This window comes from Rhinopithecus bieti, unplaced genomic scaffold, assembly GCF_001698545.2.
Source record: "Rhinopithecus bieti isolate Rb0 unplaced genomic scaffold, ASM169854v2 scaffold_1530, whole genome shotgun sequence".
Lineage (NCBI taxonomy): Eukaryota > Metazoa > Chordata > Mammalia > Primates > Cercopithecidae > Rhinopithecus > Rhinopithecus bieti.
This window is the reverse complement of record NW_016803808.1, coordinates 1,448,310-1,461,828: the sequence shown is the minus strand read 5'-3', so window position 1 is coordinate 1,461,828 and position 13,519 is coordinate 1,448,310. Positions and strand designations below refer to the sequence as shown.

General features: G+C 43.3%; 1 protein-coding gene across 2 annotated transcripts in view; it reads right to left on the bottom strand.

Moving 5' to 3' along the window:
* The window catches only part of ASAP2 (ArfGAP with SH3 domain, ankyrin repeat and PH domain 2), a 203,735-nt gene that overhangs the window by 42,112 nt on the left and 148,104 nt on the right, over positions 1-13,519 (bottom strand). For both annotated transcript variants that reach the window (XM_017853630.1, XM_017853639.1), the window contains exons 14-17: positions 12,440-12,488; positions 12,190-12,356; positions 9,626-9,759; positions 23-117 (exon numbers count right to left, since the gene is read on the bottom strand). In XM_017853630.1, the coding sequence (XP_017709119.1) occupies positions 23-117; positions 9,626-9,759; positions 12,190-12,356; positions 12,440-12,488 (445 nt within the window). The remainder of the gene's footprint in view (positions 1-22; positions 118-9,625; positions 9,760-12,189; positions 12,357-12,439; positions 12,489-13,519) is intronic.

The following is a 13,519-nucleotide window of genomic DNA, read 5'->3' as shown; positions in this document are numbered from 1 at the left end:
GAATAACCAGTCCCATACTTACATGTCACTGCCTGGGTTGGGTTTGACAGAGTCCTCAGCTGGTAGGCAACATTCCATGATCTCATTAAAGCCTGCATTCCCAATATTCTTGGCAAGCTGCAAAAAATGAAAGTCTATTTCAGGATACTCAATTATTAATACATTCTACTGCTATACTTTAACCATCCCCATCTGATGATTTATTTAATGGCCACTAAGAAATAGAGCAATAAAGTGGTTTGCCTTTAATGAAGATGGACAAAACCCAAAGCCCAAAGGTACCCATAAAATTACAGATAAGAAGCAGCATGCCTAGCACAGAGGCGCATTGTCATTAAACGCGCTCTGGATAGGGTACAGATAGAGAGAGAACCAGTAACTTGGTCCAATGTGAATTTCCATCCTTACCCACTCCTCCCAAAGACCTGTGCCTCAACCAAAGTGATTCTATTGCACATCCTCAAACAACCTTTACTTATGCCAGCTACGAGGTAGTTCTGGTAGAGCAAAGCGGCACTGGGCCAGTAAAGCCAAGACTTAGGTTCAAATCACAGCTCCATTACCGGCTGTGTGACCACAGGTAAGTCAGTTTCCATGAGTGGCAAAGTTTTCATCAGTAAAATGGGATGATACCTACACTTCTGGGTTGTAATAATGATAAAAATGGATAAAATTTAGGTGAAAACAGTAAACTGAAGCACTAAAAATGTATTAGCTCTAGATGTAAGGTCTTTACTTGCCAATCAATCAATCTTCTGACATGTTAAACATTAAATTAACACACCCCCCCCCCTTTTTTTTTTTGAGACAGGGTCTCACTCTGTTGCCCAGGCCGAAGTGCAGCGGCCAGATCATGGCTTAATGCAACCTTGACCTCCCCAGGCTCAGGTGACGCTCCTACCTCAGGTTCTCGAGCAGCTGGGACTATAGGCACATGCCATCACACCCAGCTGATTTTTGTTTTTGTAGAGATGGGGTTTTGCCATGTAGCCCAAGCTGGTCTTGAACTCCTGGGCTCGAGCAATCCAGCCACCTCAGCCTCCCAAAGTGCTGGGATTACAGGTGTGAGCCACCGCACCCGGTCAGCTCAGATTCTTAAATGTTTAATGAAACAATAAAAAAGAGCACCAAGCAAGCTCAGTGCTTTGAGAAGACGTACTTTCATTTCCACGTTGTGCTGGGGAGTCAGTGATGCTTGTGATATTTCTGCTCTCTACTGATTATGCAGGCAGGCCAGGAGCGGTGGCTCATACCTGTATTCTACCACTTTGGGAGGCCAAGGTGGGTGGATAGCCTGAGCTCCAGAGTTCGAGACTAGCCTGGACAACACGGTGAAACCCCGTCTCTACTAAAATACAAAAGAAATTAGCCAGGCATGGCAGCATGCGCCTGTAGTCCCAGCTATTCGGGAGGCTGAGACAGGAGGATTGCTTGAATCTAGGAGGCGGAGGTTGCAGTGAGCCGAGATCACACCACTGGACTCCAGCCTGGGCAAAAGCGAGACTCTGTCTCTACAAAAAAAATTAAAAAAAAATTTTTTTTTTTTAAATTATGCAGGCAAAGGAGCTAACAGAGATGCTTTGGGAGAGGCTGCTGTAGCCTGAAATCGGGTCTATCTCTTGGGAGGAACTGACTGAAGGAGCAGCCCAAGAGGTCTGGGTTAGATACACTGGAACTTCCTGGTGGCAAATAACATCACACAGTGAAATGGGCTAGTGGGACTAGTGGAGAATGCAGACGCAATTTTTTAAATAACAAAAAAGTTATGGGAGGTAGCCTAATAGTTGGATGATGAGCTTTCCTAATTCAACCTGGCCCTTGACAAGTGGAGAAAGCTTTTTCTAGGCGGCCCAAAGCAGCATAAAACACTAACCAACTCCACCTCCTTGCTCAGTCCTGGCTCTGGCACCTCAAGCCATCAGTCAGGAGGCAAAAGGCTAGAGGCTGCATTGCAATTTTCCCAGGGACAACAGAATGGTCAGGTGGCATACCACTTAAGGTGACAGGTACCTATGCGCCAGGAAGCTAATGCCCTGTGAAGGGTTTCTCAGGCAGCTGGTGTCAGATCCAGCACTGAACCCCAATGTCAGAGCTCCTGGTTTACAGCCAGGCATCATACAATCCAAGGAGGACACTGTCCCCAGGTGAGCACAATGGTTTTCCCAAGTTAAGTGACAGAAATCACTGTGGCCCCCTCTGCGAGCCAGGGGCCAACCACCCTGACGCCTCACAGTCTGTATTAAGCAGGTGGGGGTGGGGAAATGGGAGGAGGAGAATTCCCCAGGAATTGAAGAGCTGCTTCCCTTCTACTTGGACTTGGCTGGTTAACTGAGAGACAGCTGGTCCAGGGAGCCACCGCATCCATGTGTCACACTCATCCAAAGCTAGAGAAACGTGCTACCTTGCAGTTCTGCCAAGTTCCAGTTTACGTTTCAGCCCATAGAGAACCCCTCTGGACCCATCAACAAAAAAAAGCATTTGCAAATGGAGGCTGCAGGTGCCAGCAGGACAGGCAGGCAGAAGCCAGGGGGGCAGGAAGGTGGGTGTCGACCTGAGCCCTGGCATCTCCTGCTTCTCACTGGTACCCAGAAGGAATTTGCGGGCTGCACTGAGGCAGAAATTGAGCCAGACTGGATGGAGGAGAGGAAGGAGTTTTGAAGTTCTGTATCACCCAGGGCAGGGCAGCTCAGCTCAGCCCCTTGCCCTTCCTGTGGCCTCAATAACACACTCTGAGCCCCTCGGCTGTGCTGAGCGTGGGGCAGGAGGCACCCTCCTGCTCTACAGCAGCTCACTTGAACAAGACAGAGATGAGTTAATAAGCAGCCCTAGAAAAGAAGTTTATCCTGAGAACTATGAGGACAGCGGCGCCAGGCCCAAATGAGCAGAGCAGTCACTTGGCCAGGAGGACCCTTTCCTTGGCACTCACCAAGCAAGGGAGTTGTGTGTGGGCGTCTCCCTCCCTGATGGCAACGTCCAGGACAGGGACACAGAATCATGCACTGGGTACATCCTTAGCATCGACCTGAGCAGGGCCCACTGAGCCTAAATGAGGCTTTAGGTTTTATCTGGAGTTGTTTTGAGAGTTTGGGGTGGGGCAGGGAAACCTCCTGTCCCATTTTCATGTCTCCCCAGGGAAGGACAACAATGGTGTGACATTCCTCTCTGACTCACCCCAGGAGAGGAACAGGCAAGTGAGAGAAACCAGACTTCCCTGACTACTGAGCTCAGGAGGAGACCCCAAGGTCAGCTCCTCCCTGATGTTAATTGGGTCCCTGGGATCCCCAAAGGGTGGAGGGCCTGGAGAGTGCGATCCAGCTCTAAAGTGCAAAGGGTAAAAGCTCAGGCAAGGGAAGGGGCTTGACCAAATTGCTGCCTCCAAAGCACAGAGCACAAAAGGACACTCTGGTGTGCAGGGAAAAAGTTTACATATGTTGTCTTTACCTGACCCTTTAAAAGTTCTATTTTTGATGTAGTTTACAAAGTATATATTTCTTAGTAAGTGTAGGTACATCATATGTAAGTAAGTATATGCTTTGCTGCTCAATTTTTTCTAATAGAGTTTGTGGTTTAAAAAATGTTCCAAATCCTGGCTTTAAAAAAAGAGGCTAGAATATAGGCTCTGGAGTCTAATAGTTGGAGTGTAAATCCTATACTGGTTAAGTTTCTTAACTTCTCTGGCCTTTTTTTAAAAATGGAGCTCTCCATTTAGGTTAGATGATATAATGTACGTAGAACACCTACAACAATGCCTGAAGCATAACAGTTCCTTTGTAGATGACCATTGATAGTCAATGTCTTGTTGCCCTAAGCAATTGCTTTTAGTATCTGGGTGGCACATTTCAGTCCTAGGTGAACTTATAACAACAGTTATAAGTCATAAGTTCTTGGTCTTTGAGGAGCTTTCCTCTCCACATGCTCTTTCAGATCAGACTGTGTGTTGACCTGCTTTAACATCTGACAGCTTATTAACAACCTTATGAGAACAGAAATAGAAGAAAGTCAAGAAACAGACAGTTGAGTCAGTAAATATTTGGTAAGGTTCTTGATGCTTTTTTAAAAATTTGATATTTTTTTGTTTTGTTCTGAGACAGGGTCTTACTCTGTTACCCAGGCTGGGGAGCGGTGGCACAATCTCAGTTCACTATAGCCAACCTCCTAGGCTTTAGGTGATTCTCCCACCTCAGCCTCCCTAGCAGCTAGGACCACGGACATGTACCACCATGCTCAGCCAATTTGGGTTTTTTGTGTGTGTGTAGAGATGGGGTTTCGTCATGTGACCCAGGTTGGTTTTGAACTCATGGGCTCAAGCGATCTGCCTGCCTCAGCCTCCCAAAGTGCTGGAACTATAGGTGTGAACCACTGCGCCTGATCTCGTAAGATTTTTAAATTACTGACTCAAATTCAATTTCAGAATATCAAGAATTCCTTTGTTAACTTCATGTGTGATAGTGAAATTGATCATGATAGTAGTACCCTAGTACCAATGATACTGTTTTTCATATGACCTGAAAAATCAAAGCTGAAATCATGATCTTCTACATTAAGAAGGAAATTTACCTTTTTAAAATTTGTGTTTACCAGTAAGTTTTTCCCAAAGTAGGTTTGCTTTAGAATCTAAAGATACTAAGCTAGTGTGTGCTAAAGTAGTTAAGATGACATGATTCCTCAGAACTAATACTTCAATTACGCAATTTCCATTTCACTGGATAAAAAGTAATGCTAGGCTGCACACGGTTCACACCTATAATCCCAGCACTTTGGGAAGCCGAGGCCAGAAGACCACTTAAGCCCAGGAATTCCAGATTAGCCTGGCCAATATAGTGAGATCCTCTCTATAGAAAAATTTTCAAAAATTAGCTGGGCGTGGTGGCACATGCCTATAGTCCCAGCTACCCAGGAGGATCGCATGGGCCTGGGAGGTAGAGGCTGCAGTGAACTGAGATGGCACCAGTGCACTCCAGCCTAGGCGACAGAGCAAGAACCTGTCAACAAAAAAAAGAAAAAAGACCTACAAATGACCAACAGGTATATGTATGAAAAAGTATACATCATTAATCATACAAATCATCAGGGAAATGCAAATTAAAACCACAATCATCTCACACCTGTTAGAATGGCTTTTATCAAAAAGACAAAAGATAACAAGTGTTGGCAGGGATGTGGAGAAAAGCGAAGCCTTGCACACCAGGTGGGAATGTAAATTATTATAATACAACCATTATAGAAAATGGTATGGAGGTTCCTCAAAAGACTAAAACGAGAACCACCATATAACCCACTTCTGGGTATTTACCCAAAAGATCTGAAATCAGTTTGCTGAAGACATGTCTTCACCATCTTGTTTATTGCAGCACTATTCACAATAGTCGAGATAGAGAATCAACCTAAATGCCACCAATGGATGAATGGATTTTTAAAATGTGGTATATATACATAATGGAATACTATTCGACCTGAAAAAAAGAAGGTCATTCTGTCATTTGTGACAACATGGATGAACCTGAAGGACATTATGCTAAGTGAAATATGCCAGGCAAAGAAAGACAAATCCTGCAAGATCTCATTTATATGCAAAATCCAAAAAAGGTGAACTCATAGAAGTAGAGAGTAGAAACTATGGATACCAGGGGTTGGGCATCTTGGTCAAAGCATACAAAATTTCAGTTAGGATGAAGAAATTCTAGGGATCTAGTGTACAACATGGCGACTCTAGTTAATAATAATGTACTGTATACTTGAAAATTTTGTTTTGAGACAGTCTCACTCTGTTGCCCAGGCTGGAGTGCAGTGGCAAGATCACAGTTCACAGTAGCCTCAACTTCCTGGATGCTCAGGTGATCCTCCTGCCTCAGCCTCCCAAGTAGCTGGGACCACAGGTGCTTGCCACCACTCCCAGCTAATTTTAAAAAATTATTTGTAGAGATGGAGGTCTCGTTATGTTGGTCAGGCTGGTCTCAAACTCCTGGACTCAAGCAATCTTCTCACCTCAGCCTCCCAAAGTACTGGGATTACAGGCACCAGCCCAGCCACCACACCAGGCTCAAGAGAGTAGATTTTAAGTGTTCTCACCATAAAACATAAGCGTGTGAGGTGACAGGTGTGTTAACTAGCTTGATTTAGTCACACACAATGTATACAATATACTAAAACATCATGTTGTACACCATAAATACATACAATAAAAAATTAAAAAAATAAAATCCCTTGCTGTCACAGCATGTCACCCTGAAACAGGCTGTCCTATTTACCCAAAAGAGAAGAGATGCTACTCCTGTGAGACTGCACCCACCACTCTCCTTTCACAAGGCACCAAGGGGCCTAATGAACACTTGCTATACAAGAAAACATACTTCAGTGAGCAAGTCAGCCGAGGCCCTGCATGCCATGCAACTCTGAATTGAAAAGGTTCATAAGAACAGACTACAAGCACAGACCGTGCATGGCCTCCCTGGGGGTTCACATGTTAGCACATGGGGACCACTTTTCTGAAAGGATTTTGTTAAAGGAGGTAACAATGATAGCTAATTCTTTATGGTTCTTAACGGTGTGTCAGACATAATTCTAAATACACACACACACACATACACACGCAGAGAAAGAGAGAAAGAGGTAAAGACTTCAGGAAATCCTTCATCCCAGTACCTGATTGTCTAAGCAAAATAAAACAAACAACCTGGGTACTTTTAAAAGGCTTGAGGCCAAGCACAGTGGCTCACATCTGTAATCCCAGCATTTTGGGAGGCCAAGGCAGGAGGATCGCTTGAGCCCAGGAGTTCGAGACCAGCCTGGACATGGCTACCAAAAATACAAAAATACATCTCTACCAAAAATACAAAAATTAGCCAGGCATGGTAGCACTTGCCTGTAGTCTCAGCTACTGAGGAGGCTGAGGTGGGAGGATTGCTTGAACCCAGGAGGCAGAGGTTGCAGTGAGCTTGCAGTGAGCTAAGACTGCACTACTGGACTCTAGCCTGGGTCATGGAGTGAGACCCTGTCTCAAAAAAAAAAAAAAAGCAGCCTTGAAATTTCCCAGTTTTGCCAATCAATACTAACACCTGACACCCTACTTAACCAAAGAGCTAAGGAATAAGGTTTACAGCCACGACATCATGACCACACTCCTAGCACACAACAAATGGATTGGGGAAGCCATGAGGAGACGTCCACCTCCTGTGAACCACAGAGGACCAGCCAGAGCGCAGGGCAAGCAGAGTTGAAGGGAGTAAATCCTACACAACTCACTGCTGTCTCTCCTCTTCCTGATAACCACTGAGGGAAAAAGGCTTGGGTAAGGGAGAGTTTAAAACTCTGGGAGCAATTCGATTTTGAAAATATCTGCAGACATTGATTAAGCAGGCACTGGCTGATTTCTCATTGTGGTGACAGTCAACCAAACTTTAAACTCCTACAAGAATGCAGATGGAGGCTCTGGGAGACAGAAATGGAGAATTTAATTAGGCATAAGAAGTCACCTCATCATTTCATCAAGACAGAACAACATATTCCTTTCACCTTTCTTTGGCGTTTTCTTCTTTAGTAGGTAATTCAGTCTCACGAAGAACATGAAATTTCTGAGACACATTTAAGAAATTATAACAGATGGTGGGGTCAGGCTCCTACCAGCTCATAACAGTCAACTGTTAAAATTTCAGGAATTTTGCAAGCCAACTGCTAAACACTGCTACTATTAAAAATTATACTATATAAACTCATAATTATGTTATATTAATAACTAAGGTATATACTCAAAACTCATCATTTCCTAATTATACTACATTTTGCTATTATCCATGTTCATGAAGTTATTTACATCCACTGTGTTGCATGGTGAATGTACTATATAATGAACATCTTTTTCCAACTTCACATTTAGTAATTCACATGGGTAGCTTGAAATTGGCCATTGTGGGAGTATTTACACCACGAGAACAGGCAGGTTGCAAACCAAGGTTCTTTTTTCTCCAGAGTTGACTGTTAAACATTTGTTGGGGATGGTGATAGGGAAGGATAGTAGAGATGTTTAAATGTTTATCACATAGCAAGACAACCCACTAAAATGCCAATTTGTGTCCCACGCTCCTAAAAGGTTTAAGGGTGAGGTCTGGAATCAGATTAAAGAGGCCCACACCCCAGATCTGTCACCTTAAAAGCTTCATAACCCTAGGCATATTGAAACATTCTAGCCTCAGCTTCCTCCTCTGTAAAATTGGGATAATATACCAAGGTCATCAGGTTGTTACTGGAGATCAAATGAGCCTAGTATATATAAAGTGGTCTGCAAAATACATAGTACAAAATCAACAATTACTACTTCATCATAAATCACTTAACACTTTCCATTGTTTTAAGAAAATCAGCAGAAGAAACAACTGCCACAGTTCATCAGTGTTTACTGAGAAGTACTTTGTGCTTCTTTGAAAATGTACCATGACATTCTCCAATCTATGCCATCATCAGTTATCCAAGAGATGCCACATGTACACCTGTTCACCTCTCTAAGATGTAGGTTACGTGCATTATTACATGAACAATAATTGCCGTATGCAACCAGGAAGGCACTGCTTGGAGTTCCTTAGTTTTAAACTTTAAGTGAGTCTAGCTTAGTTTTAAACTTTAAGTAACTAAGGATGTTACTAACTAGGCTGCTAGGATCCACTGTAGTTTCTCCCAACTCTTGTCTTTCAAGACCATAAAGGCATCCTGGAAAGACTGGAAAGGTTTGACAAGAGAGTTCAAAATGTACTCGAAGTTCAGACACACTGGATTCGAAGTCATCAATAAGACTGATGGCCCCTTGAGAGGAACATGGTCTACAACTATTGATTTTCTGTCACGACTGCTGCTCTTGACATTACATTCCCTACATGTAAACTTTTAAATTCAACATTGAAATCAATAGCAATCAATATCTACTTACTGTTTACTGTCAACACTCAGCTGTCCCAGGAGAGAATTCAAGAACTGCTTTCTAGGGAAGACAGTCACGAAAGCTCATGTGTTAGGTGGCCAAAGCATAACCTGTCTGATGGACCTTGTGGGACCATAGTCTCCACACTCTGAAAGCCACTTCAGAGAAAATGCTTCAGTCTCCTCCTATCTCTATCACATGGTTTAAGCGTTATCACTGAACCAAGAATGAAAGACTTAGGAAACAAAGGTGGTAAAAATGAAGACCAATATGTGCCCCCAAAGGGGACAATCTGGGGTAGGGAAAAGTCAGAGGCTTGAGGCAAGCTGTCACCACAGCCTTGTCAGAAATCGCTGGTGATGAGGGAAAATAAGTACTTTCCTGTCTTTAGATGTTGGATTCCCCATCTGTCTAATGGAGGGGGTGAGCTGGCCTATGTCACCATCTTATTCCATTTCTGCAGAACCTCACACCACTCTCAATGCTGTTTTGGTTTCACTTCTCTTTATTCATTGAAGAATAAAGTTTTGCAACAAGAAGTGCCCTCAACCACCAGTAGCTAAAAATGAAGAATTATCAATGAGTTTCTAATTATCCAAACCCATTTGGTAATATATCAACAATCACTAGCTTACCAAAATGGATTAGAATGCCAAAAGTAAAACTTAGCTTACAGCTCATTTGTTTCCAATCTCAAATCAAGGATTTAAAAATTACCAGCAGCTCAGACGTTCCCAGTACATCTAAGGTCAGGGACTGCATCCTGGAGTAATGAACCCCCAGCTCTCGGTGGATTCCGGAACACTCGATGCAGGTCAGGATGCCCAGGTTGGTGGAAAGCCATGTAGGATCTGCCAAAGAGAACAGGGCAGATTTGAGCTTCCAGTCAAAAAGAAGGTCAGGAGGCACAACTTTCTTCCTGCATAGTTACTGAACAAGGAGTTCTGAGCAGGAGCATTTTCTGATCCTTAACACAGCTGGAAACTTTGTCCATAATTGCCAGCAATTTACATGCAATACCCACATATGCACACATCTACTCTCCCTCTTCTTCCCTCTCTCTCCATCTTCCCATCCTTCCATTCGTGTGACAGATGCCGTGTGTGCAAAAATAAATAGGACACACTCCAGTGACCAAGGGCTCCTCAATGGCTGGTCATGAAAACAGACCACGCCCATCACCAGCTTGGTCACACTAGCAGAATGGAGCAAGAGGAAAACAATGAGACCAGCCAAAGTCTACTAGTAAAAGGGGAAGAGGCTTAAAACATTCGCTTCTATAGATGCTGATAATAACAGAGAATGTACTATGTACATATGATATGCTGTGTTCAGCACGCTGGTAGTAGCAACAATAGTTTGCATTGTTAAGAGCTTCAGAAATCACAGAGCACTTTTGTATCAAATCTAAGAGCCCCATGAGATGGCCAGGGCAGGGATTTTTACCTCATTATACGGCAGAGACAGCTTCACAGTGCTCAGGCTCGAGGTTGCCAGGGAGTGCAGAGCAGACCGTGGCCCTGCCTCTACCTGTGTTCAAAGCCACGCTTTCCCCTCACAGCTCGGCTCCTAACATGCCCCTACCATCAGTTTAGAACATGATAAGCACCCACAAAATGCCTGACAGATGAATGTGGAATTTGCTAAAATAGGAAATTAAAAGATGTCCTTGAGTACATCATCACAACCCATAAACACAATTCTCTTCAGAATTGTTTGTTACCCTCAGAAACTCACGGTAGGTAAATATCGCAACTTTAGTCAGTAGGCAATGATGAAGTTATTTTTTAAATGTTCGAGTTATTAAAAATGTTATCCACGTTGGAAAACCTTTTTGGCATCTGCGTCTGAGCTTCTGTAGGACGACTCCACTGTATCCACGTGCTTTGGGGAGGCACAAGCATCCATTTAGGTGACTCTACATCATTTTTCTATTACCCACACTGTCTTGGCATTTTAAAATAATGAGTACATACCTTTGAGCTCTTTATCAAAGTGTATGAAAAACCCAAATCATAGACTGTCTTTACCCTTTCTCAAGAAAGACCATGATTCACTACTTATCACCCCCTACCTCATCTCTTGCCAAAAAGGTATTTTCGTTTTTTTGTTTTTTTGTTTGTTCGATACAGTCTCGTTCAGTCATCCAGGTTGGAGTGCAGTGGCATGATCTCAGCTCACTGCAACCTCCGCCTCCTGGATTCAAGTGATTCTCCTGCCTCAGCCTCCTAAGTAGCTGGGACTACACGTGCGCACTATCACGCCAGGCTAATTATGGTATTTTTAATAGAGACGAGCTTTCACCATGTTAGGCCAGGCTGGTCTCGAAACTCCTGACACAAGTGATCCGCACACACAACACAATACACCAAAGTGCTGGGATTAAGGCATGACCCACTGCACCAACATCCATAAAGGAGATAGATGAGAGAGAGAGATTTTTTTTTTTTAATGGATCCAAGGCCAAATACAGTCTTCAGGGTCATGGGAACCTAAGGGTACTTCTCAACTGTCCACTCTACTTCTGTTGTGTTTGGTTTTTTAAGAAAAATTGTCATAGAATTAGAGGAATGAAAAGGGGACCGACTATTCTAGCCAAGCCTCCATCTTTTCATTTTATAAGTGTTCAGAAAATGCACCTGTGTAGTCCCCTGACCCCCCCAACCCCACCATTCTGTCTCAATTAGAGTAAGTAAATTCCTTAAACCACATCCTACTATAAAGCCCCTAATATGCTTTATCAAAATGTAAAAATAAAATCTTATTTCACAGAATGTGTCAGCTGAAAGGGACCTGTCCCTTCAGTTTACAGACAGGAAAATCGATGTTTAACAAAGCAAGTGGTTCGCCCAGGGTCACAGAGCCAGACAGCGGCTTAAAGCTACTTCAGAAGTTCTGCAAAGTAGGATAAAGGGAGAAGAGAGCAGATTCCAAGCAAGGAAGCCCAGCCACATGCAGCCTCTCAGCCCACATGACCTTGAGTTCACCCTCACTGTACCCTTCAGTTCTCATTTCTCAAAAAGCATTTCAATCTTTGCAGCTCTGTCAAACCCTCTTTACTCAGTCCTGCTCTGGGGCCCGGCAGGCAAACGTCTTCCCACCCCTCTCCCCTGCCGCGGTCTGCACAGTTCATTAAGCATTTGTGTAATGGGATGAACTCGGGCTGAGCTGCACTTAATTTTGTGTTTGAAATGAAAGTGAAAATCAATGAATGGATTCTGTGAATCAGAATGGGATTTAAATGTCCTAGAGCCCAGGGTTGGGTGGGGTCCCTGGGTCACCTGGTGCCCCACAGTCACAGCAAACGTCATTGCCCGTCATCCTCTGCACTTCTGAGATGATCTCCTTTGTCAGTTCTTGGACGATGTTATTTTCTCCAGTATTGTCATCCCCCTTAAATGCATTGTTTAAAGCTTCTTCTTTGCTATTTTGCAGCACAGACATCCATCTAGAAAAACAAGAGCGACGTTGTGTTAAATCCCACAAACAACAGGTAAGTCCAGCCCAAAGTCCCACCACTATGTAACTTACATTTGACATTCCTGTTCATCTTCGGCTTGGAAGTGGTAAGTTCTGTCATCTGCATAGCAAAAGGAATTTCAACTGTGAGCCCAGACAGCAATCCATACACAATTCCAAAAGAAAGTGGTTTCTAATTAGCCTCTGGAATAATCTTAGCTCTGTTAGGAAATTACTGATTTGTATAAAATCAGGCACTCCCTCATATCCTCCAACTGTCTGCCTTCACCAACAGTGGCATTGGAATGCAAAATAAACCTGCCCTTTCCCTCATTCAAGTTTTAAAAGATGCCGCTTTTAAAAACTGAAGCTATTCCACGAAAACCATCACTATCCTCTCAATCGCTTCATTTTAACTCACTACAGAGTTGGCCCCCAAAAAGTAATTGTTAAAGCCCTTTCAATAATAAAACCTTTTTTTGAAAAGAGTATCTTAGAAGTTTTCTGGCTTTCTTAGAAAAGATTAGTATGAGAAATTCTAAGAATAATATGCTTTGAGAATCAAGTACTAGAAATACAGCTAAATCAGGAGGAGAGTGTTAAATAATGGTCGAATATAAAATTCTACACTCACATATTGCTGGCATCAGCACTGTTTTACAAGTATTTCGCCAGGCTGTGGACCTCTGTGTGTGTGCAGCAGGGAGGCGGCTGTGTGGGATGTGGCAGCATCACTTCTGTGCTGCTCTTGCCAAAAACATATAACCCCAATCCACTCACGAGAAAACACTACAAAAATCCAAATGAAGCGGAGTCTGACCAAAACCCAGGTCAACACTCTTTAAGGTATCATGAAAAACAAGTGAAGACTACAGAACCGATACAGACCGCAAAAGACCAGGATAAAATCACAACTAAATGTCACGTGGGGTCCTGGATGGAATTCTAGAGCAGAAAAAGGACATCTGGGGGAAAACTGGTAAAATCTGAGTAAGATTTTTAGCTAACAGCATTAAACCAATGTTTCCTGGTTTTGATAACTATATAAATATGATTGGATAACAATCTACCATGGACTACTGGATAACTGTATTAAGATGTTAACAGAAGGGAAAGCTGGGGGAGGGATATATGGATATTCTCTATCTAAAA